The 25213-nt window shown below is 52.0% G+C and overlaps 1 protein-coding gene across 4 annotated transcripts; it reads right to left on the bottom strand.

Moving 5' to 3' along the window:
* Positions 1-946: 946 nt before the first annotated feature.
* Positions 947-23345, bottom strand: RPH3A (rabphilin 3A). 4 transcript variants are annotated; one of them, XM_048964280.1, is made up of 21 exons: positions 23238-23345; positions 16783-16871; positions 16385-16399; positions 15044-15175; positions 10477-10606; positions 10193-10279; positions 9773-9938; positions 9540-9566; positions 8614-8736; positions 8097-8183; positions 7958-8005; positions 7690-7887; positions 6982-7061; positions 6558-6632; positions 5814-5923; positions 5294-5420; positions 5016-5072; positions 4690-4841; positions 3736-3817; positions 3127-3223; positions 947-3004 (listed from the first exon to the last, which is right to left on the bottom strand). In XM_048964280.1, the coding sequence occupies exons 2-21, from the start codon at positions 16857-16859 to the stop codon at positions 2874-2876; spliced, it is 2001 nt and encodes a 666-aa protein (XP_048820237.1). In that variant the 5' UTR covers positions 16860-16871; positions 23238-23345; the 3' UTR covers positions 947-2873. The 4 variants fall into 4 exon arrangements, with proteins under 4 accessions (XP_048820237.1, XP_048820238.1, XP_048820239.1 ...); XM_048964281.1 differs by lacking the exon at positions 23238-23345 and adding an exon at positions 23045-23212; XM_048964282.1 differs by lacking the exon at positions 16385-16399.
* Between the last annotated feature and the right edge of the window lie 1868 nt (positions 23346-25213).

Below are 25213 nucleotides of genomic sequence, written 5' to 3' on the forward strand. Positions count from 1 at the left end.
AGGAACTCACAACCAACCACAGCTGAGCTGCCATGTCCGTAATTACGTGGGGCAGCAATTAAACCTGGTGTCAATTAAACCAGGTGGTGCTGGGGGGAATGTCTTGCACCCCATTCCAGCCTTCCTTGTTATTAGTGAAGCAGCAGTGGCCTCTGCTGCTGCATCTCTGCATTGCACCCAGCAATACTGCACGGCCTGGGTGTCCTTTCAGGGATGCAGGGGGTATGGGCGCCCAGCACATGAGAAATATGGACCTGTTGGAGCACATCCAGAGGAGGGCCACAAAAATGACCCATGGGAAGGAGCACCATCCCAGGGGACAAACCCTTTAGCCGGATCTGCTGTGAGAGGGCAAGAGGAAATGGTTTCAAACGGAGAGAATTAGATTGGATAGAAGAAAAAAAGCTGTTTGTGCTGAGGGCAGTGAGGCACTGCACAGGGTGCACAGAGAGCTGGTGGTGCTCCATCCCTGCACACAGCCACACTCAGGGGATGGGGCTGTGAGCACTGCTGGAGCTGTGGGTGTCCCTGTGCACTGCAGGCAGTGGGAGCAGATGGTAACTGCATTGCATGGGGGGTAGCTGCAACCTGAGCACAACAAAGGGCACTGGGATGTTGGATCTGTGTGGTTGAGTTACTCTACAATGGGATGCATAGCAGTGTCACAGCAAATCAGGGGCTGCCCTGGATGCACTGTGAGATTCGTGTTCCTCCTGAGCATGCCGAGAGCCCATGAACACTTTGAGAGTGCTTCCCATGGGGAATCCCCATCTTTCACCAAAATCCACACCAACCCCATTGCACAGGAGGGAAAGCCAAGCTCCACAGCACTGGGAGCTCTTTGTTCTGCAGGGATGGGGTACAAACATGACCACCCCCCCCCACGTGTTCCTATTCTCATAGGGAACGAAAGAAGCCAAGAACCATCCGTTATTTTTTTTTTCTTTTCCAATAGTCTCACTTTATTAGATACCACACCAAGAGAGGATGTTGTGCTGCATGCAGCGGAAGACTGGAGTATTTCTAGTTCCTGTGTAACATTTTCTCTTTCTGTTAATATTTGTAAACTGATATTTTGCTGTAAAATCACTGCATGCAAGTTGGAATGCAAACAGCAGTAGAAGAGGCTTTTTGTTTCATTTTGTTCTTTTTGTTGTTGCTGTACCATTCCCCATCCATACGTGCATGCTTTATTTACAACGAAAAGAAAGTCATTCAGGGCAGAAATTACCATCAGAAAAAACTCAGAGGAGAGTGGCAAACAGAGACAAGGACTGTGGTTTGCACAATACCCAGAGTGGGACCAGCAAGTTGCACTTTATTTATTTTCATGGGTGCCAAGAGATGAGTTGAGCATCGGTTGTCTGAAGGGAGAGCAGGGCACATTGATACAGGACACAGGAGGAAGCTACTTCGGTAAAAGCAACCTTAATTTAATAGCTCTGCACGCACAAAGGAGGGTGGGCTGCTGCATGGCTGGAATAAAGGAGTTGCTTAGATTTGATTTCATTTGTTCTTTTTTAAAGGTAACTTCAGAAGTTTCCCCAGCATTCCCCCATTCCTTGGGGGTTATGGAAATAAAAATATTTTAAATATATATATATATATTTCAAGAATAGGAAAATAATTCATCTCAGTGACAAGGAAGCTCTGCAGTACAGCTGGACTAGAGCACAGCAGGACACAGCAGCGAGGTGCATGGGGCAGCAGCACAGCCAGAGGGGCTGGAGCCTGGTTTTGCACAGCATGCGCGGGTTGTGGTTGACCAAAAGGACAACCCAGCACTGCTCAGTGATGTTGCTATGCTTGAGGTTGTCCGGAGACAGCAGGGGAAGCAGGATGGAAACAGAAGTGAAGGGTATCAGTCTGAGAGCACTGCGGCTCTCTGCTAGAGACAGCAAAGAAAACACCTCCAGACAATCGTTAAAGCACAGCTTGTAGACAACAGATCTTGAAGACAACAGATCTTGTGCAGACTTGCAAAAACTATAACCAAAAAATATACGCATCCAAAAACGAAAAAGTTGGAAGACCTCTATCTGTGGCAGCTGCTGTCAGTGTTTGTGGTATTTTAAAGCAACAATCTATGAACATAACAGCTAGTTGGTGGGAAATTTCTTCTCCCTTGGCTTCCCTCCTGCACGGTGCATCCAATGTTGGGGCAGCCCAACTGCATTGGACAGCAGGACAGCAGCAAAGCCCCATGCTGCCCTCAGCTCACCCTAACCAGCCCCAGCCTATGCTTCCCTGCAAGCACAGGATGGATCCCTGCATGTGTCTACCAGTGTTGTACAGCTGGTGGATCTTCCCAGCAGAAATTCAGAAAGATGCACTGCGATATTGCCCACGTGGAGCAAATCAAAAGCTCAATCCGTGCTCAGAGGGTGACATCTGTGACACATGCTCTGAATACCGAATGATAGTTACAACCCACATCAAGCCAAATTTTTCAGTATCAGCACCCAGCAAGCAGAACTATCCACTGTTGCCACATCCGTGCTCCAAGTGCAGTGGATTCAGGGGCCATACATCCTGCACTGGGATGGAGCAGTGAGCTGGGGCAATGGGACACGTGCTGTCACACACACCAACACTACGGCAGCACGCGTGAGACTACTGAGAAAGAGGCAAAGGGATGGGCACTGTAACTATTGCTTGACAAAACTGCACGCTGGGATAATTGGATGACCCAAAAGAAAAGCAAGTGAATGTAAAAGATCTGGATTTGTTTTCACACAGAGGTGAGACTGGGGCACAAAGGATGCTTGGAGGAGGCAGAGCAGCGGTGCTGCCCAGGGCGCGTAGCAAGGCATGGCTGCACTGGAAGACAGACAGACCTACAGGAGGGGTGCAGGACTGAGCTGTGGCTGCCTTTAATCACTGGCAACGTGGTTCTCATTCTGGAGGGTGTGCCAGCGCTCAATCTTCTTGTCTTTGTTCTTCAGACACTCGTACCAGTGTTTCAAGCGCTCCCCCTTTGCCGTAATGCCGAGCTGACAGCCGCCTGCAGGAAGGGGAGGAGGGAACATTCAGAGTTGATGCTGATATTCCACTGCAAAGCACTTGCATCCACCCATAGATCCAGCCCTGTATGGGGCACCCAACCACACGGAGATCTTCACTCACCGATGTAGTCGTTAGATTTGCCGATATCGTAATCCCAGACAGAAATGTCCAGGGACTTCTTGGCCAGGTCGCTGTGTTTGATATCATAGAAAAACTCCTGCAATGGGAGAACACCCACATCACCCCATGTTTGCAAGGAAATCATCCCTGGAAAACTGCTGTAAAGAATTGCAGATATCCTGAATTCCTGAGTTCAGAAACAAGGAGAAGATATTTAAATGGCAGTAGTGAAGAGCAGATGCTCTTCCCCCTGAATGGTGGCACAGTCCACAAGCCAAGTCAGAATCATAGAATCACAGAATCATTAAGGTTGGAAAAGATGACTGAGATCATCCCCATCCAACTGTATAGTTCACTCCTTGCATCTAACTGAGTCTCCTGCATGTTCCCCATCACAGAAACCCCAAAACCTGCAGCCACAACACTTCCCTAGGAGGTGCAGGAGGAGCCTGGCAAGAATTCCCTATTGGATTGGCGGCCAAAGCCAGAGAAATGTATCACCACAGTGGGTCAGGGTGCCCATCACACCCATAGCAATTCTAGGTTGCCCATGGTCTGTAAATACCACTAAGGTTGGTTTAACAGTAGGGAAATTACATACATCCTTACCTCATTAAACTCAGGATTCAATGTTTTCTTTTTAATCTGGGTCTTATGCTTGGCCTTTTTTCCCATGTCAGGTTTCAGCCAACTGGGGGCAACAGAAAATAGCACAAAATTCAACTGAGAGAAGGGTGTGAGCTTGAATGCTACCAAGAAAGAGTGATTTTTGGACTCAAAGAAAGCAACCAGAGATATTTAAGGCAATGAAATGGGTTAGCCTGTCTCCCTTCCCACCTTCTAAAATTATCTCAAATAAATGTAAAACGAAGTAAAATCTTAAATACTCTTTTTTTTTTCCTCCTCGTATTGCCAGACTACATATGGGAAACCACACAGCCCTGTTTTGCAGGGAGCTGAGCTCAGCAGGGAGATTTCCCTTGCTCACAGCAACCAGTGTCACTTTCAAACCAGAAAGCTGACCTGGGGCCATGCCCTCAGCCCCTCACTGTCCCTCAAAAAAAATGCAATGGGTCCCAAGTCTTCTTTTCCCAAAGAAAACTGCTGATGGAAAATGTGGCCAGGAATGTGTCAGAGCATACATTGGTGGCCAGACTTATATTTTAAAAAGCTAAAAATAGCCCTCAGTGTTTAACAAAGTGCAGACCAGCACTCTCAGCCAAGGTGGTTTCATCCAGAGAATGTGAACTGGTCAGGGGCTCATGCTCCACGTTGGGCTGCAGAACCCAAATTAAATTGCATGGTTGGCACTTGTTAGATCTGTGCTGGAATTTGGTTTAAAAATGGAAAGCCATCATTTTTCTGTTTGTGAAAATGGAAAATATGAGGAAAAAAAAAAAGAGAGACTGAGAAGGAAGACCGCTGAGTTCCACTCAAGATGCACAACACAGGTGCTACTGCATGGATTTTAGGGAGAACAGAGGGTGTTCTCCTGGTGACCCCATGTCATGGGCAGTCGGTGACCCTGTGGCTGTGTGTCATGGACAGTGGGTGCTCACTTACAGTTTAACGAAGGGGTCTGAGTACCCATTGGCGTCCATGGCTGCCAGGTGCACGCAGCGCACGATGCCCACAATCAGGCCTCCCTGCTGGGTGCTGTACATGAGGGACACCAGGATCTTGCCACGCTCCTCCACGTCCCCACCGCGATCCACCTGCAAGGGGAAGCAGCTGGAGATAAGGACACAAGCAGGGAGCAGAAGCCAGGCAATGGTAAAGAAGAGACAAAACAGACATGAAGGAGACTTGTAGCCATGCACCAACCCCTTGTTGGTTCAATAAAGGGCTACAATGAAAGAGATGGGGTGAAAAGTGCTGAGGGTCCTTACCTCCTCCTCATACAGAGCCATCCCGCGAGACGAGCCTGTTGTTCCAGCACGCTTCATCTGGGATGGGGAAGGGAAGAAAAGGGACTGCCATGAATGACCACACATGGGAAAGGCTAAAAGGTTCCCTGGTGTCCAGGCTTTGGGTGTAGCTTGGAACCCACCCCAAAAGACTCAACGATATCCAGTATCTACACTTTTGAGTTGACCATGAACTCCCTCACACAGCGGTTGTTAACAACCTCAAAAGTAACAGTAGCAGAAATTTCATAGAAGCTCACTGGTATTACTCTCTCCAAGCAGATGTTGAAGTTCTTTTTCTGATTGGCCTTGAGTTTTTTCAAGGAAACTCTAGTTTCTCCAATAAACTCATTGTGGCCAAATTTGTCTTCATCGCACACGGAGATCCTGGAGAAAAGAGAAGGGCAAAGTGAGCATCAGACAGGCAGGTTACAGCGACACCTGGAGCATAAAACCACACAAAAACCCTCCTGCAAGGTGACCACAGGGTGGGCAGAGGCAAACATCTGCCTTCCTCTGGCCAAATGGCCAGAAAACAGAACTTCTCCTCTGCCAGGATGTTTGAGTGTGCAGATGCAAGAAGACAAGAGTAAGAAGTTTCCTTCAGACATCACACACTTTAAGGAACTTCTAATCATTTTATTGACCTGTATACTGTAAGATTAAGAGTGCAAAGCCCAGATGTGGACCCCAAATTCTTCATTTCCAGGTGCTCTGCCCATACCCTCTCCCAGCATCATCCTGCCAAGCACCAAGCAATGCCCCAGCTCCTCTACTTGCCTGAGTGTTTTCCGTGTCATGTCCTCATCCGTGATGCCATGATACACCAGGGTTTCATTCCACACTGGGTTGCGGGTGTTGCGTAGGGTCTTTGTTCTCAGCTTATTTGACTACAGCACCAAAAGACAACACGGCACCTGAGCCAGGGCTTTGGGCACTTGTAGCTTATGGGAGGCAACTGGGCTGTGGCATCAAAGACTTAAGCTCTTTCCTGATGATGACACTTGGACTTACTCTGCATGAGACAAGGCAGCCAGCACATCTCTGTGCACAAAGTTAACCTGCAAATGCCAATTCAAGGCTTTTGCTCTCGGTTTCTCCCTCATTTTGCTCACAGTTCCCCTGGGCAGAGCTCAGCTGTAGGACTGAGCCCTGCACCCTGAGCACAGAGCCATGGCAGCAGCCCCGAGCCAACCATGCTCCTGCATTCCCAAATGATTTCCCCACTGAGCCGGATCCAACTGGGCTGGGGAAGGAGATTTCCAGAGCTTGCTTTGATGCGATGGGAAGGAAAAATAAGTTAGAGTTCCTTCTTCACAGCTCTAATTAGAACATGCCATGACTTCAAAGCAAAGCAAACCAAACTTTCAAACTCTGGTAATAATTAGGTTTTGTGTCGGGGAGAAGCCACACCAAGACTTCAAGGGGAGGAGGTCTGCTGCAAGCCAGGGTCTGGGAGGCTTAGAAAACCTCCACTCACTTCCCAGGCCATGGCCAGCACACCCAGCCCAGGATAAGACACACCTTGCTGGCCCCAGGCAAGAGGTGCAGCTTTACATAAGGATCTGCCAGGCCATTTGAGTCCATCGGTTTCAAGCCCTGAAATATAATAAAGGAGACACAGGGTTAAGCAGAGTAGGGAAATGATGAGATCTATCCATGAAACAAGAAGAGAAAAGAAGGGAAAGGCGAGAGGGAAAAAAGGGAAAGGGGAAAGGGAAGGGGGAAAGGGTGGAGAGAGGGAAGGGGGCAGAAGAGAGCAGCTCTGAACATCTGGGATGCCGAGAAGCAGAAAAAAAAAAATATCCAACTCCATCCCTCCCAGCCCCAGGGCGCTGGACACGGATTCACATCCATGAAAGAAAGGCAGAGAAAGAAAGCGCCGTCCGGTGGCACCGCACACACACGGTGATGGGATGCTGTGTGGCAGGGGCCGGGAAGGGCTCACCTTGGCACGGATGAGCGTGCAGTGCAGGGCGCTGTTCTCCTGGTCGTACAGCAGGCTGAACTCCAGCGCTCCCAGCGTGGCTGCATGGGAATGGCACCTCCTAAGAACCCCAGCCAATACCTCTGCTTAAGCAACCCCAATCAGCAATAGTGAGAAAGATTTGCCTCTTAGATGTAAAAGCTTCTTATGGGCAACACCACCCAGCGCGAGTTGAGGATGCAGAAACGCTTCCTTGGTAGGAACAGGCTGGGGAGGTGAAGCCGTGTCCCTCCAAGGATGCTCATCCTCAGGCAGTAGAGTCGCTTGTTAGGGAAGTAAATGGCCAAACATTGAGATCTTGTGGCATTAAGGTACTAAAGCCACCATGCCTTTTCTACAGGTGGATGGGCAAACAGCCAAATTTGGGCCTCTTGAAATGGGAAGGTCACATTAGCACAGTTAATGGCACCCATTAGAGCTGAGTAACCTGGTGCAAAACTGAGAATGGGAGTGGGCTCGGCTGCAGCTCCATCCTCCATCCCTCACACAACCCAGCTGTCAAGAGCTTAAACCAAAGCACAGTGACACCCCTAAGGCCCTGAGGTCCTTCCTGCATTTGGAAGTACCCAAAGCATCACGGGCTGAAGTTTTGGAGAGCACTTTTCACTTTCCAGTTGGCTTTGTGTTTGTGGCACAAACCCACACATCCCCCAGCCCCTGGATACGCACTGCCTTCATCAGAGTCATAGCTGTTGGCGTCTTCTTCCTCCTCCTCTGGGGGTGGCTGTCGCAATGGGGCTGGGGGCTGTGGGGCTCCAGGGGGTCGGGCTGGCCTCTCATCCCGAGCTGGGGGTGCAGTGTAGCCCCCAGCCCGCTCCTCCTTGGGGGCTGCATGGGCTGGTTCCGGGGGTCCCGGCGGTGGGCTTGCTGCAGGAGAGACCCCATTAGCCCCCAGTGTGCGCTGTCCCCAGGCCCTCAGCAGGAACCCAACATTTACCTTGTGTTTCCAGCATGCGGCCAGCTGCCCCAGGACCTGGTCTTGCCACTGAGGGTAGATACATGGTTAATGGGATGACCATGGTGGTGTGCTTCCCAGTCCGACATTGGGGTGTCCACCCCAGCCCACAGCACCCTACCTGCAGGTGCTGCTGGCCTGACAGTGGCAGCGGGTGGCCGTGGGGGTGGTGTGGAGTTGGTTTGCATGGAGTTGGCTCTCTTCACACCTGCAAGTGGAAGCAGGATCAGCACTGGGGATGGAGCAATGCAATCCTGTCTGGGAACTGAGCATTGCCCTGGTGTGGAGCTGACAGCCTCCAGCCTCGCAGAGAATCCCTGCTCCTTTTTGCCTCCAGATCACAATTTTTCCTTCTCTGCTTTTGAATCTAAACAACATTGAGCGTCGCTCCACCCTCACACCAGGCAGGAGCTACAAGTTTCGTGGGCACATGTCCTCATCCCTGCTGGCTGTAAGAAACAGGAAAGCATCTGTCCTCAGAGCAGCACCCAGCACACACGTTTCCAGCCTTATCAACTTCCGCAAGCTCAGCCCTTGAGTGACAAGTGGGCTCATCCCATATCACCACTCAGCAAAGTGAAATGGATCGGTGCCAGCAGTGTGCATGAGCACACCCGTGTGCAACGCATGGCTCTCACCAGGGCTCCTGCTGACCCCACTCTCGATGGTGGGATCACGGCTCTCCGTGTCTTCACTGCCACATGGCCCCATCCTGCCCTCAGCCGGCTTGCGGACCCGGGCTGCCATCGTCACCTCACTGCCTGTAGGAGTGAGAAACAGGGCGGTGAGGTTCATCCCACCCATCCCTGGGGGAACACGAGGAAGAGGAGAAGAAGGAAGAGCCACACACAGCCTGCACGTAGCGCTTGGAAACATCCAAAGGACACAGCGCATCATACGGACACCAGGAGGCAGAGAACAAGGACATCCATCAGTGCCCATCAACCCCTTAATGACCTTACAGGACAGGGAGATCATCTTTTCTGTTTGCCAATCATCTGCTATTTATTAGCAGGATGTCAGCGACAGCTGCCCGTGTCTCATTTGCGCACCCCCTGGCGGCCATCCGAGCGGATAAATCACCGCCGCGCTCACCGGGGCGCCCGCACCGCTGCTGCTTGATGAATCGCAGCCCGCAGATGGGATGCAAAAGGTCCCGGCACTCACCCGGCTCGTGGGTATAAATCTTTGCTGTGACACAAATGGGCTGTTTATCCTTGGCTGCGCGCAAGGAGAAGTGAAACGCAACAGATTGCGGAGGGAGGCGAGGGGGTGCGGGTGAGAAAACGGCGAGGCAAGGAGTCATTTTCCAAGAGAGCTTTAGGAAAATGAGGGGCAGGGTGCAAGCATGCTGGGGGCCTGGAGCAGCTGGGACAAATCCTCCCCGCATGGCAGGAGAGCAGCATCATCTATAAGGAGACAGCAGCTCTGCTCAGAGCATTCAATTGCAGTGCGTGGGAAGGTCCCAGGGAGCTCAGCACCAGCTGGAAGGGGAAACCCCACTGGGCAGCATCTACACAGGGGAAGGCATTGGAAGAGGGCACGGGACACACATGGTGCTTACCACAGTGGTCCTGTTCGTCTGCCTGGCCTTGGGAGCACAAACAGAGTGAGAAGCAGTGAGGGATCCCACAAACCCAGAGAACCCCCTTCCCCCAGAAAAATCCTTCAAGAGGCAGTGAGGATATCAAGGCAATTTCTGGGACGTTAAAAATACCCATAGCATCCTCCATGACTGTCAGGACACTCGTTTTTTAGGGCTCAGCATGATGGGGACCCCTAGGCAATGCCACTTACCCCGACCAGGTGTGCGGGATGGCAGCTTTGGGTCTGGGGCTGGTGGCTCAGCTGGACTGGGCTCACTGGGGGCCGGGGGCACCTTGCTCTTGCTGACAGGCATCGGCTGGGGCAGCATCTGCTTGGGCAATCCCTTGAAAAACCAAGCGCCAGACCGCTTCCAGACCTGGGGGAAAAAAGACAGGGGGTGGGCTGAGGGCACACAGCCCCTTATCCCCATCCTCACAGCCCCTCTTGCTATTTATTCAACTCTTTGATTTCTTTCATCCAGTTCTTGCTGTGACAACCAGGAGCCCCTGAGATTATTTGCAAGAGAAGAAAAAGGCATTTTATCCCAGAGCATCCTATAAAAACCATGCTGAAGGAGAAGGGTAAGGTACAACAGTGCTGCTCCCAGTTAAGGAACGTGGCCACGCTCACCTCCCGCTGCTCACTGCAGATCTTGCACAGCCAGATGGGGTGGGGACGGCTGTTGGTTGTCTCAACGCCACACTTGGTGCAGACGTTCTGCGGAGAGAGAGAAAAATGTCTTGGGGCAGAAGGATGTCAGACGGGGATGTTAGGCCTGGGCCAGTGGAAGATGGGATAATGGGAGATGGACAACGAGGGATGGGGTAACGAGGGATGGACAACGGGAGATGGGACAACTGGAGATGGACTAATGAGAGATGGAAAAACAAGAGGAGAGATAACAAGATCCTCACCTTCTTGCAGTCCTCGCAGACAACACAGGCAGAGCCACGTGGCCCCAGCTGCTCCCCGCAGAGGATGCAGCGGTTCACGCCATCCCCCAGCACGCTGCGGCGCATGTCTTCCAGCCGGGTCATCAGACGCCTGGAGGAGACAAATTGTCACCATGGACATTGCAGCCCTGCCTCAGGAGGCCTTGGGGCAGCTTCTACTTTTCAGCAGCAGGCTGTAGCCGTGGGGAATGCAACAGGGGGGAACGCAGCCCGAGGGGCACGCTGCAATATTATAATCCCCCATGGAATTACTATAATTTGCACTCCTATTGACTTTCCTGCTGATGTCGACTGCTACACGTGCAGAAAAATGCCAAATGTCAGCATCTCCTTGCAAAGCAGTTTGACGTCAGCCAAGCAGCTTTTGCCCAAATGGGGGAAAAAAAAATAAATAAATCCATCCTGCTATTGAGAAGAATATTGGAATGGTTCTAGTGAGAAGGTTGAATGAATTAATTGATTTTCTCATTTTCTACTGAAAATATTGCATATAGTCTACCATAATTTGCAGCCCTTTGAGTAAAACGCCAAAAACCCACCAGAGAACAGTCTGCAAAAACACATCTGTTAACTGCAAACGTACAACAAACAAACCAACAAAACCCAACAGTTGAGCAGCTCAAACTCAAAACTCAACAGTTCAGCTGCCCCCAGCAGCACAAAAGGGATTTGTAAAGCTCATCCACAGGAGAGCAGGTGCCAACCCTGAATCCAAGACCTACAGATAGTGCTGGAAGGGGAAAATAATGCATCACTGATGGCACTCAGGGAGAAAAAAGGAAGAGGGGAGGAAAACAGAGTTCACCGGAGCAAAAGGCACGATCCTTACCCGCAGGGTCTTTCTCCACTCCCATCACAGCATGACCCCAATCTGACAAAGATGCTAACACAACGTGCATTTGAAAAATAAGGCATTTAAGAGATGTTTTCCCACATCTGATGGCATCTGCAGATTGATGATGGCTCTGCCAGCACCTTGCAGTTGCTCACAATCAGTGTCCCAACCCTGGTCGACATCCCGCATGTCACATCCCACTTTGCACTCGTGTCATTTTACATGGGTCCTTGGAGAGGAAAAGCAGCAAGTGGGGAAAAACAGGTTGCATGCTCCAAGGCGTTTTACTACAGCTCATCAAATGCCTCCTCAGCAGCTGGTTGGGATCACCAAGAGCCTCTGGGAACTCTTCATCAGCCATTGAACCAAACCCAAAGCGAGGACTCATTGCTCCATGGTGAAGCAGAGGTTATCAGCCCTTTCAGTGTGGCTGCAATGGCTTCTTTGGGTGGGCGATGTGTTTAACCCTACTGGTGGGTTTCCAACTGGTTGGTTTCCCACCTGTTATTTCACACTGCTGGTTTCCCTCTCATGTGTTTCCCACTCGTGGGTTCCCACTGATGGGCTCCTGATGGTGGATTTCCTATTCATGGGTTCCATGCAGTGGGATCATCTCCCTGCACACAGCGGCAGCAGGCTGTTCTTTGTTACAGCTTTATTTCCAAGATGTCTGTCCCTGCCTCTGAGCATCCATTTAATGCTCTGCAGATCATCCTGCGTGACTCCCTCCTACACAACCAGTTGGGTGCCAGAGCCATTGGCATAGGGTCATTTTACACCCCTTGACTTCAGCAGAGCTGGATTATCCCATAAACAAGCATCACACTCATTAAAACCCAGAAACTGATTGTTCCCAAACTACTTCTTACTTTAATTAAGCCCATGGCAGAGGGTCACAAAGGAGCCCATAGCAGGATGGCTTTTTGCTGCATGTCAATGCCATGGTGATTTTCTACCCCATATCTGACCATGTGCAACACGAGCACTTTGTCCCCACTTGGCCAGGGGAAATATTTCTGAAGCAAAACCCTTCATTTTCTCAGCAGCAAAGCACATTTATCTGCATTTTTTTCCCCTGTGCTGCAACAGCTCAGCTCCAAAGAGAGACAGCTTCCCGTTGGAAATCTGCAAGCCCAAACAAACTTATTATAGAAACTAGAACAAATGGCACAATCAAAGCAGGAAAAAAAAAAAGAAAAAGAAAAAGAGAAAAAAAAAAGCCTTAACATTTCAAGAGATTCATTATTTAGCTGCAAAATCTTTCCCTGTCTCTCATTTAGCAGAAGGAGCTCCTTAAGAGGTTTTTTAACCAGTGGAAGTGCTTCAGCTGGCACCAAACACACCTGTGGCGCTCATTTAAAACGAAGCCCATTTGCCTAATTAAAACATCCATTCAAGCCAGAGAAATTGGGCATTTCTTTTTTCCTGATTCAAATGCTGCCATGAGAGGAGGGTATAAAAGATTAAAATCGAAGTCCTGGGGCGAAGCTGGCAGAAGGAGGCAAGCTGGGACCTGATGGAGGAGATCACAGGGCACAGAGAGGTGCTCTCATGCTAGGCATGAGCTGCAGTCCTGCTGCCAACAGCAGCAGGATTTACAGCATTTCAAAGCAAATTTGGTTTGTTTTTTTCCACTGCATCTTGTGGTGCTCCTGCCCTGGCTGTGTCCACCCATCTCTGCCTTCCCATGGACTTTTCCTCCCTCTCCATGCCTTGGAAGCACTAATATTTATGGTACACGTCAAACAACCATCACATCCCCCTGCGTGTCCCTAGGACCACAGCATTTCCCTTACTGTGTGCCCTTCGAAGCACCCATCCTTCTGAGTCAAAGGGCAGGAGATAACACTAATAATAAATGGTTAAAACAGGGAATAAATAAGCAAAATAAAATAAGTAGAGGAAGAAAAGAAAGTGGTGGCACTAAGTCCCATATTTGGGGTTCCTGAAGGCAGCAGGCAGGGAGGGAGTGCATCCCATCCATCACCAAAAGTGTGTGCTCATAGCTGATGGCAGCAAGATAGAGCCAAGCAATGCTGCCTATCTGGGATGCTTCACATGCACCTGAGATAAGAGCAGTAAAACACTTCCCTGGTAATAAAACATCTGCCTGGCCCCATAAATATGCTTTGGGAGAGCACCTGCAGCAAGCAATGGTCCAGGACTGGCAATATTCCCTGCCGCCACGCAGGAAAGAATATCACAGGATGTTTAATGGGATGGCAGTGGCACAGGGGAGCATTTAGTGCAGTGGGTAACCCTGCGTGGGGCAGGGATAGGGGAGCTGCAGGGACAGCAGGGACAGGATGGAGGCAGAGCCACATGTAGGAGGATTTGGGGGGAAGATATCCCTTATAACAAGCCCTGAGCTGCAGGAAGCCCTCCATCAGCCCACTGCATCGCTGCTGAAGGTGATTCAGCTCCTGCTCTCCTTCCAGATCTCTCCCTGCCATGAGATGATGACCCAGCCATAAGAAAACAACACCAAAGTGTCCCCGTCCTACAGCCCCAATCAGCGCCCAGCCCACGTCTCCCTCTGGCTGCCCTGCTGCTAAAAATAAGCTTTGGCTGTGGATTAATCCCAGCTGTGTTTGACATGAGTGACCCCACAGACATCTTCCAGTGAACGCATTGATCCGCTGCTGGGTGAAGGGGGTTTGGTCTGAGGGCTCTGGGAGCAAGACAACCCCCCTGCACCCCTTAAGTTGTTCTTTATATCTACAAATCCTGCTTATTTTATTATTATTTTTAATGGGAGTCCCCTTTTCCACTTGGGGAATGTAAAACCCATCATGATCCCATACAATCTGGTTTTCTGGGAGCATCTCCCAAAGGATGCAGAGCTCAACAGCTGCATCCCTGCACGCATCATCTTCCACAACACACAGAGCTCTCCTGGATAACTTCCAGGGTGATGCTCGATAGGCACTATCCCCTATTTCCATTGCTGCACATCCTCCAATTCATGCTGGAGCCAACAGCACGAAGGAGCTGGCAGGGCTCCTCCTGTGCCTGCTTGGAAGGGGGAACTGACCAGGGGTGCAGGGTACCATCCCTCACCCATTTCCTTCGGATGGGCATAGGATATCCCCCCCCTCCAGCCCACACATCACAGTCTGCAAACATCTGCTGCAATGCACAATAAGGGGAAAAAAAAAGATATCTGCCTCACTGCTAACATTCCTGGGAACATAATCCAAAAAAGCATCACTGCTGAGAGTAATTCTTAGCAGGCTGGAAATGTGCAAAGCTGGGGAAATGCTGCTCGTAAGCTCTTTTGCAGAATGAATCAGCAGCGAGCTCTCTTTCCATTCATAGGCACTTGGAGCTGGTTTCTACAAGCAGTAGAGGAAAGCTTGGCACGTTTTGGTGCTGGATGCAAGCAAACTTTGGGTCCTGGAGCTGCTCAGAGCTGCTCCAAACTGAGTATTTTGGGAAACAAAACAAACCTGGCATTGTCAAGAGGCAACAGGCTGCAGCCTGCAGATAGAGCAGTTTGCAACAGCAGAGCGCTGTGAATACACACGTTTAGGTGCCGTTCACCAGCACGTGAGCACGTGCCAAGGTCTTTTGGTGAACAAAAACCTACAAGACCATCCATTCTCAGCCCGCAAGTTCCCCAGCATCACTCTGGGTGGAACACTGAAGGCACCCATTGCCCCCAGATCACATCCCACCGCCGCACCCGCTCACCCGATGCGCTCCTGCTCCATCTCCTCCATCTTCTCAGCACGGGCGATCACGCGGTTGATGATCTCCTTCTCCTCATCCGTCAGCTCCTCTCCCTTGCGCTGCCTCTCGGGCTGCCCGCCCCGAGCTGCCCATCTGCAGGGAGAGAGCAGGGGGCAGCCAGGCACCACATTCCCCAAAAAGGGGAAAAATCGTGCAAGCCCTCCCTATTCTCCATACTCTCCTCCTGGCTGGAAGCTGATGTTCCCATTTCCCGTTTTTGCAGGGTGTGTTCTATGCATTTTTCACCCTCATTCCCAACACCATGTGCTCAGCTCCCCATGGCCCTGTCCTGCTGGCTGTGCACGTGGCATGGCCACACCTGTCCTTGAATCCCTCCATCCCCAGCACAGTCTCTCACTGGATTCCATGCAATCCACGGAGACACTAATTATAATTAACCCATGGCTGAGACTGCTGCTGCAAATTAAAACCCATCTGGCTGCCATCCATTAGTGATCCCAAAAGGTGTGATATCTGAAGGTGTCACTCCTGGTTCTGTCCCCTTTGGTGGTGTTTCCAGACCAGCTCCATGGAAAACTGAGACTTGGGGACCTGGCTCTGAGCACATTCACGGATCCCAGGTCCTTGCTTTATGGATACCTCCTACAGCAGCAGACTCCCAAGCATCGCTGTCTCCCTTTGCTATGGGGAACTTCAGGAAAACATCAGAACACAAAACGAGAGATTTGTTTCAAATGGAGAGACACATTTCCTTCCCAAAACCTCTGCCATTATCCCCATGTTCAGCCAGGGCTGCATTCGGTTGCACTCCCCATCCTACCTCTTCCCACAGCTGCTCTGTTCATGGCGATGGGGTACCCACAGCAGGAGAACCCCACAAACCTGAGAGCTTCCCTGTTACCATCCTCCCCAAAAAGTTCCCATGAAAAGCAGCCCCAACCTGGGTACCAGGCAGCATAACCCCAATTCCCACACTGCATCCTACAGCTGGCAGCAGAGTGGGGACACCAAGGGGGACTCAGAATGCAAGATGGTGAGGATTTGGAGGAATCATGGCAGGGATGCGTAGTGCTGGAGAGAGACACTTTTGGGGTTAAAATGGTCTTTTTGTGCTTCCTGAGCTGCTCTGAGCATCTCCACAGGCACCCTGTTCCCACCGGAGTTACAGAGCTTGTCAGGGTAAAAAGACCATAAATTCATTAAGGCGGCGCTTCCTGGAGATTATTGCTTTTCCTATAACCAGGTGAGGTCCTGCCTGTCTTTTTCAGAGTGTTATAACACAACTAAAGTGCAATGGGGCAAAAAAAAACAAACAAAAAATCAAGTGGGATGGATACTCACTGCTCCTTCTCGCTGCTGGAGGCACAGGGAAAGAGAGGGGACAAGGATGAGGAGAGGAACAGAATGGAGGTGGCTCAGCCTATGCTTGGCCACTGCATATCCCCATCCACAAGACCCCATGTCCCAAAACCATTCTTCATGTCTCAAAACCAATCCCCACGTCCTGAAACATCACAAAACCAGACTCCACATCCCCAAACCAGGTCCCACGTCCCAAAACCAGACCCTGTGTCCCAAAACCACTCTCCCTGTCTCCAAACCAGTCTCCAAATCCCCAAACCAGCCCATGCCCATTGATCCCACCAGGACAGAGAACTGCTGTGTGACGCCCCCCAGCACCCAGCAAGGTGACATCGCCCTGCCCGCTGTCCTCATGGAGGACCCCCCCTCCCCCTTACCTGGCTCTGAGGGACATGGTTCTGTCACCGGGGCACATCCAGCGGTCAGCACTGCCACCCACCACCGCGTCGGTCATCACCGAGGGGACCTGCGGGAACACGGACGGGTTGGGGACGCGGGGCACGGAGCAGCGCTATTTAGCATCCGGCGAGCGCTGACTCATCGCGTCGGGCAGTCAAATCGCTTCGCTGGGTTTTGGCACAACGAGACGCATCCATCATTTTCCCCACCGGGATACAGCGGAGCTTTTTGTCACCCTCCTGCTGGCAGCCGGTGCAGACAGCTGCCGGTGGCGAGGGGGGTGGTACGGGGGGAGGGGGGGGGATAACCCCGCCTGGCCCCGATCCCACTGCCTGAGAGCTGCAGGGATGGGGATGGAACTGCCGATCACTGCCGCCACCACGCACAGAGCCCACAGCCCTCCCCTCGGCGCGGATGTAATTAACGAGATGCCCGACCTCGCATTAACTGCAACGCTTCAGAGCTGGGAGGGAAGAGGTTTCCCTTCCAAACAGAAAAATATATGTATACAAACTGGGAAACTTTCCCCCAAAACGCAGCACATCTCCTCTCCTGGGGAACAAAACTCCCTCTTAGGTATTTTGGCATCTTGAAGTCTCTGCAAAACGCAACATCGCGCAGTGCTGGAGGAGGCTCTGGATGGCAAAGCCCAGCCTGATGCCAGCCCCATAGGTGGGTGCCAAATGAGGTGCCCATGGGTCCATCCATACATCCATGGGTCCATCCATATATCTGTTTGTCTGTCCAGGTATATCCATGGGTCCCCCCCCACCTCTCCATTGCAGGTTGAGGTGCAGCGCAGCATTGCCTGCATTGCTCGCAACGCTTGCATTTGAATTGCTCCTTCCTACCTGCAGCACTGCTGGGGAAAAAAATGACAATAAATCCCAAACCCCTCTGCAGAGCCTGGCCCGTGGTGACAGGGCTGCAGTTTTCCCTTGGTGCAGAAAACATCAGCAAATCCCATCCCCTTGAGTTCCAGCAGATGGAGGAACGTTGATGCCTGTTTGCAAATGGGTCCCAGAAGAATGGAGATATTGACCCCCCAAAAATGGATTTAACTGATTTCAGACCTCCTTACTGATTTCAGCAGCCATCAACCCTGGATCACAATGGCTGGTCCTGGTTTTACCTCCCAGCATGAGCACACTGGGTCAGGCTGAATCAATAAATAAAGAGGTGCTATTTCTGGTGCCATTTCCACATCCTCAGCTGAGCGGAGAAAGCAGTTTGGTGATGTTTCCCCTGGGCAGCTCCATGCAGGTGGGGCTGAGCCTTGTCACAGGGCCAAAACCATTGCGCTGGGGAGGAGGAGGAGGATGGCAGCACCACGGATGAAGGCTGGTCCAGAGGACAACCCAAGCACAGGCATAGGACCTTGGTAAGGTAGGAGGCCAGTCTCACGTTGGGGCCGTGGGAAGGCTGGGAGCTGAAATCCCAAATTCTGAGTGATGAGATAGTGTGCACTGTGCCCAGAAAGGGGAAAAATTATCCCCATCCTCTGCTTCCTGCTCTGCAACATTGCAGAGGTTTTGCATCTGTCCCTATAGTGTTGGCAGGGGGTGGAGGATCACCTCTGTTTTCCCAAGAACTTAATAATGACATCTATGAGAATTCCATGGGGGTAACGAGAGCTCTGCTGGCTTCGTGCAGTGCCTTTGCTTTTTGCCAAAACAGGAGGCTGATTGACAAGGTCGGTTCAATAAGCAAATTGCTCATTTCCATCCCACAGCCACTGCCGACACCTGCACTGCAGCAGCAAAGCTCCCAGCACGATTTATGGCCAACACTGGGAACTCAACCCCTCGCTCTGATCCCATGGTTGGCATCGCTGCCCACATCAGGGAGTTGGAACCCAACGATCTTTAAGGCCCATTCCAACCCAAGCCATTCTATGACTCTGATTTCTCCCCTATGTTGCTTGTCCTGTCATGCTCTGGGATGTGCCCAAGGTTGGCTGGGGTGTTCCCAGCAGAGCCTTACCAGGGACTGAGGAACATCCCTGGGTTTTCCCAGCAAAAGGCACAGAGATGCTGGGAGGAAAACTTCCCCCACTGGAGCTTTCTAACAGCAGAGAGACCACAGTGTGGATGCAGAGGAGCCCGGAGATGGAGGAGTGCAGGAGCCCTTCCCTTTGACTATAAATAATAGATTTGGAAGCTCTACTTTGCATTACTTCCAGCAACTACTATTGCTTGGCCCTAATGCTTGGTTGTGCATTTTTAGCACGCGGCAAAGAACAAAATCAGCTGGCCGTGGCTTTCCCTGCCCCAGATCTCTGCAAGAAGCAAGAGGATGTGGCAGTCCAAGCCGTGATCTGGATGACATTAATGAAATGGAAATTTTCCACCCTAAGGTACCCAGACCCAGGGCCATCCAAAGCAACATGACCCCTGTTCACAGCGCACGCAGACACCACAGACAGAGCAGAAACCATTGGCATGACCCTGCCAGATCCTTTAAACCGAGCCAAAACCAAATCTTGGAGCATCCCCAGCACCATTCGGTCCCACACTCCTGGTGCACCCCAGCACTGCCAGGAACAGCAGCAGGGTTTTAATTCCTGGCCTTGAGGAAGAGCTGTGTGATGCTCCGCTACTTCTGTATGCTGGAGCCCATGCGTCTGGCCGTGCCTAAATGAAAAGGGATGGAACCACTTCCCAGCATTGCTCTGCATGGCACCTATAAGGCAGCAGAGCACCCAGCATGGGCAGCCCCACAGGGAGACCCATAGCATGAGCCCACCCCGCCCCACATCACTTCAGCCATGGGGGTGGCATGAGGGACCTGGAGTCACCACCATCAATCTGCCAGCTGCAGAGAGGGTCCCCACGGTATGGGTGACCCAAAGCCCAACGGATATCTGCCATAGAAAACAAAAAATTCAGTATTTTAAAGACTCTCAGTGCAATAATCAGGCTCTTACGGTGAGCTCAACATTTCTCACTTCACGGTGCCTGCAGAGATGTTTCCACCAGCAAAGACACTGACACAGGCAACCTATTTCTCCAGCCTTCTCAGCTCTGCAATGCAGCTTTCTTAAATATTGAATAAGTCTGCCGCTCTACACCACCTGCCAGTGCCAATGATGAGGTAATTTTTGCATTGACAAAGCCCTAATGCGATTAATCTGGTTTGAAAGAGGAGGATTTCAGGGCTGTCCGTTCACCCGGTGAAAGGTGCAGCTCCAGGTTCCCCGCCAGCAGCCAGACCCCGAGCGAAAAGCCAACGCGGTGCCAAGGCTGAGCGCTCCCGGGGCAGCAGCGCCAAGCAGGGCTGAGCTCGAGTGGAGCCAGGCACTGTCCTTCAGGGCTCTTGTGATTCACACCCAGCTGGGAAAATGAGTGGTTGGTGGCCCAATGGGCTCCGCAGTGCTGTGCCCATGGGACGATGGGGGGGAATTTAGGGAACGGTGACCCACTGACCATCAGCTGAGCAGTGAGCAGAGCAGATGCGGGTGCTCTGCTGCAGAACCTGGAGCACCTCAGTTTTTCAGCACACACGCCTGCATCCCCAAAACACCTTCACTGCTGAACTGCTCCCTGCTAGCAGCTGCTTCCATGGGATCCTACAGTCTCTGTACCCCAGCAGAGCCGAGTGCACCATGGGGGACCCAGAGCACAAATATGGTGCAAGCACTGAGTTCACCACGCCGCTCCAAATACTGATTTAGGTTGGACAGGACCTTAAAGCCCATCCAGTTTCAAACTGCGTTATGGGCTTGTTGCCACCCATCAGCTCAGGCTGCCCAGAACCCCATCCATGGCCTTGAGCACTTCCAGGGATGGGGCAAACTCCAAACTTCACCTACAGGGCAATGAGCACTCATATTCTGGCTCATCCCAGGCACAAATCATTGCAGAAGGTTTGGGTAAATCCAAGCAAGCTGCTTCATGGCTCACACTTTGGGAAACTGCCTAGATTAGGGACTTTCCTTCAATAGAAAGAAAAATGAGATGCAGATCTCAGCAGGCAGAATTGTGTGGAAGTGGTAACCTGACCTGGCAGCACTGGGCACCAGTAACAGGCAGAAAGGGTGGATAGATGGGATGGATGTGATGATGGAAAGAGAGATGGGTGAATGGGGGGATGGGAGGATGAAAACAGGTCCAGAAAGAGCAGAGCTCCCTGTGTGCATGCATCCTGCACCGTGCATGAACAGATACTGCTCAGTCGGGGTTCCTGCACCAGCTCCTGGAGTGGCACAGCTTGTACCCATCTGCTCCCAACAGCACTGAGCATGCAGAGCTGCTCCCACAGAGACCTGCACCATGAGCACTTGTAAATGCTAGAAATGCAGCTCTGATGTGAGACAACACAAGGCAGAGAGGTGGGATCCAGTGCAAAGTCCTCTGGTCGCATTGCAGCACAAGCAACGGTCCAGGAGCCCTGGAAATTCAGCTTTGGAGAAAGAGCCAGAAGCAGCAAGCCCTGACCCTGGGGCCGTGCCATCCTCTGGCCCCTGCCAGGCATGGCAGGGAAAAGGGAAGCTCATCCTGCAGCTTGGCACCATTTGGTTAATTAAGGCTAAACGTGGCCAGCAGGTGAATGAATGGCGGCGGTGCCTGCAGTCTGCAGGTGCAGCAATGCTCAGATGATGGGTACACAGTGAATGCAAAGCACCGTGTGTCCTGGCCACCAAGCACGTGGCACACACCAAGCCCACCCTCCCAGCCCCATGGCATCCCTCCAGCCCCAGTTCCCAGCTTCCTGCTGTTCTCCAGGCAGAGATCCATCCCAGCAGCATGCAGTCAATTCGGGTTAATCAGAGAATCAGAGAATAGAATGGCTTTTATTGAAGGAGACCTTAAAGATCACCCTTTTCCTTTTCCAACCCTGTGCCACAGGCTGGCTGCTTCCCACCAGATTAGGCTGCCCAGGGCCCATCCAGCAGGGCCTCAGGCACCTCCAGAGATGGGGTTAGGCAGCAGAATGACATCTGTTCACATTACTCCTCTGTGAACCCAAAGCCATCATGGAGCTGTCACCAGGATTACTCCCCCTGATGAATGGCAAAGAAGCATATCAAGGGGAAAACATCTTTTTGGTTCTGTGCAATTATCCCAAGCTCCCACCCAGGCAGTGCCCAACATTTTGATCAGAACAGATCCCAGCACAGGGATCCATGCACTGGTGGAGGCGACCAAAGAAGTTCAGCAAAAGCTCCAAGAACTGCCTGCAAATGCAGCAATGCAAAGAGTGCTCAGAGGTGGCACATCCAGCTTGCTGCTGGGAAGTCAGGAACAGACCCAAAACTGCCCTGCAGGGGCTGAGCACAGGGTCTGCACTGCAATTCCTAACAGGAGGAAGGACTGGGGTGGATGCACATCCCATCATGGGATGCTCACGGCTGCAATGCCATGCATGCAGGTTGCAGGCCCCACACCTCATTAATATCACTGTGCCCTCATCCCATCCAGCAGAGCCCAAACGCACCCAGCGAGCAGGAGGGGAGTGGTGCAGCTCCAACACGTGGGTACCAATTAAAACAGCTTCCAGCACAGCAACCCCCACAGCTCACCAAGGGTACCGGCCCCTGCCGCACCCTACCCAGCTTAACTGGAATGAGCAATTAACCAGCTGTTTGTGCCCTGAGCGGTTCATCAGCTGCCACCACTAATTGGCAGCCACTGCGGTGACACTGCCTCCGGTCTGCGGCAGGAGGACGGTGCCACCACCGCCACGAGCGGCGTCCCCTCCTCTCGGATCCCACAGTACCCCAATACTCGGGCACCAAACGCTGGGTGCACCCCACAGATCACCCAGCGCTCTGCTTTCCTTCACGGTGCAAAGGAGGAGGAAGGGCTGAAGGAGGCTTTGCAAAGCAGGGATGCGTGGATGCTCGTTCCCAACGGGGCTGGAGGGAGCTTTGCTAGAATCCCTCCCCGCAGCCCCGGCGCTTCCCAGGGAAAGGCTGAGCACCGATCTCCCCTACACTCAAAGAGCAGCTCGCTAAATCCCCGCCAGATGAACAATGCATCATCAAATAAACCCCGGTATCACGACATTAACAATATTTATTTTCAGGCTAAGCTGCAGCCCGGGCTTTTGATACCAGTAATTAAAGCAAATGGTTCATCTGTTATCAGCTTTGCATCCCAGCAGGCAGCTCCCTGCCTTCCGATCCCCTTCGTTTATCCTTTCCCATCCGTTTCCCCCGGAGGGGATCGCCCCGACCCCCCACGCTGTGTCACATCCCAGGTGCGATGTGGCACGGACCGAGCGCAGAGCAGAGCTCACCCCATGCCCACTCGGAGCGGTAAAATAAAGAAGCGTTCCTCGCTCGCAGACTGCCTCTTTTAACCCCGTCGGCAGCACTTCTGCCCGTCCTGGAACATGATGCTCGGGGACAGCCGGGTCCTCCGACCCCGCAGCTGCCTCAGACCCTCAACCCCGAGCAGGGCAATGCAGACCCCGGCTCTCAGCCCCTTACCTGGCCCGTCCCGGCTCGGCGCAGAGCGGCTCCCCGGCAGCACTGCGGAGCAGCGCGGAGGCGGCGCGGGGAGGGGACGCGGCCGGGGCGGCCCCGCAACGCTGCCCGCCCCGGGGCAGAGCCAGCGGCAGCCCCCTCCCAGCCTTCCCTTCTCCCACCCCCTTCCACACCTCCTGTCCCCATCGCATCCCCATCTACCACATTATTCCCTTCTTCCATCCCCATCTCTCACGTTATTCCCTCCTTCCATCCCCATTTTCATCTCTCACTGCACCCCTCTCCCATTCCATCCCTGGGGGGTGTGCTGGCATCTTTCCACCCCACAGGCCACACTCAGCCCCAAGCTGCCCCATCAAAACCTCCCCACCCACGCACAGGGGCTTCCCTTGCACACCACTTTCATCGTCCCCAACCCAGCTGCATCCCATCAGGTCTCAGCTCCGTGCATTGAGGTTTAAGCAGCACAACCTGGGAGCGTTCTCCTGGACCAACTTGAACCTCATGCATGAGTTCACACCTCCTGCAAAGCCCAGACCGCGGGACCCAGCTGCAAATCTTTCAAGAAAATTCTGGGGATTTTCCACAAAATAATAATAATAATAAAAGGAACCCTGGGAGATAGAGAACAGCAGAAGGATGGAGCACACTCCTGCCTTCATCATGGGAGGGGTTCCTCCACTCAGGGTTGGGTTTTGAATGGCATTCTCACTGATGCTTGACGGACATCTCCTTCTGCTCCCACACACCCATGGATTTTTATTTATGGTGCTTATGCAAAGCAGCGCGAGAGACGAGCACAGTGCTGTAAAGCTGATGTGCCCTGACACCTCCTCGGGGAGTCAGAAAAGAAAAAGCGTCTGCAGAAATGTGAAAAGCAGCTCTAAAACGTGCTCTCCAGCAAGGCAGAGAGGAACACCTGCAATTATCTGTTCTGAGAGCCTGGCACTTCCATTCCCTGCACAGCCGAGACGGCCCCTGCTCTAAAAATAAAGGAGCCGCCTTGGATTTTGTTGAATTATAAATACGTTTTGGCAGCCTGGTGTCTCATGCAGCAGATCAAAGCCAGGCAGTGGTAGGGGTTTATTTCCTCTCAGGTTTGTTTTCGTAGCTGTGGGACCTCTAATTGTCTCGGGTTCATTATATCCCACAGTGAGCGCGTGGCACATGCCATGGGGCTGGCTAAGCCATCACTGCATGGAGGGAGGATGTCTCCATCCCATGGAGTCTTACGGCACCACTGTGTGTCCTATGGCATGATCAGGAGTCCTTTGGCACCACTGGGTGCCCCATGGCGTCACTGGGAGTTCTATGGCACCATTGGGCATCCTATGGCATGATCTGGAGTCCTATGGCACCACTGGGTGCCCATGGCACCCCTGGGAATCCCGTGGCACCATTAAATGATGGAGGTTGGAAAAGACCACTAAGTCCACGTCCACCACCATGTCCATAAACCATAAATCAGACCCCAGTTTGGGATACCTAGGAGATGGATGTGTGTGCAAAAGCCAAAAGTCCACTCTTGCAGCAGTGAGAGGAGGAGTGGAGGCTTTGCAAGCATTTTCCACCCCAGCACCATGGCACAGTGACACCCATGAAGATTCCAAATCCCACAGGCAGCTCTGGTACACTCCCAGCTGCACTGCACAGCCCCAGGCTCAGCCGGCCCCACATTGTTGCAACCACTCCATTACAATCTTTTAATAAGAGATCTGCTAGTTTTACACTCATTTTTCATTCCAGATAACGTTCTGTCCTATATAACAGCACTATTATCCTTGGCGAGGTGAGGGAAAGAATACATTTCCTAAAAGACGGGCGAGAATAATTTTTTTCAGTCAGTACCATAAAAGATTTAATCTCCAGCTCCTCTTTTGTTAATGGGATTAGTATAACTTATTTACTGATTTAATTAATTGGCGTATCTTCCGCTCGGCTGGGTGCAGCAGCTCAGAAACCGACTGCTATGGGAATAA

This window comes from Lagopus muta, chromosome 17, assembly GCF_023343835.1.
Source record: "Lagopus muta isolate bLagMut1 chromosome 17, bLagMut1 primary, whole genome shotgun sequence".
Taxonomy (NCBI): Eukaryota; Metazoa; Chordata; class Aves; order Galliformes; family Phasianidae; genus Lagopus; species Lagopus muta.

Excerpts from the sequence above, each read along its gene's own strand:
- RPH3A (XM_048964280.1), bottom strand. The coding sequence starts at position 16,859 with ATGACCGACGCGGTGGTGGGTGGCAGTGCTGACCGCTGGATGTGCCCC. Across the intron at positions 10,280-10,476 it reads TCTGCGAGGACTGCAAGAAG|AACGTCTGCACCAAGTGTGG; the intron begins GTGAGGATCTTG and ends CTCTCTCCGCAG. Across the intron at positions 8,006-8,096 it reads CAGGCCAGCAGCACCTGCAG|TGGCAAGACCAGGTCCTGGG; the intron begins GTAGGGTGCTGT and ends ATCTACCCTCAG.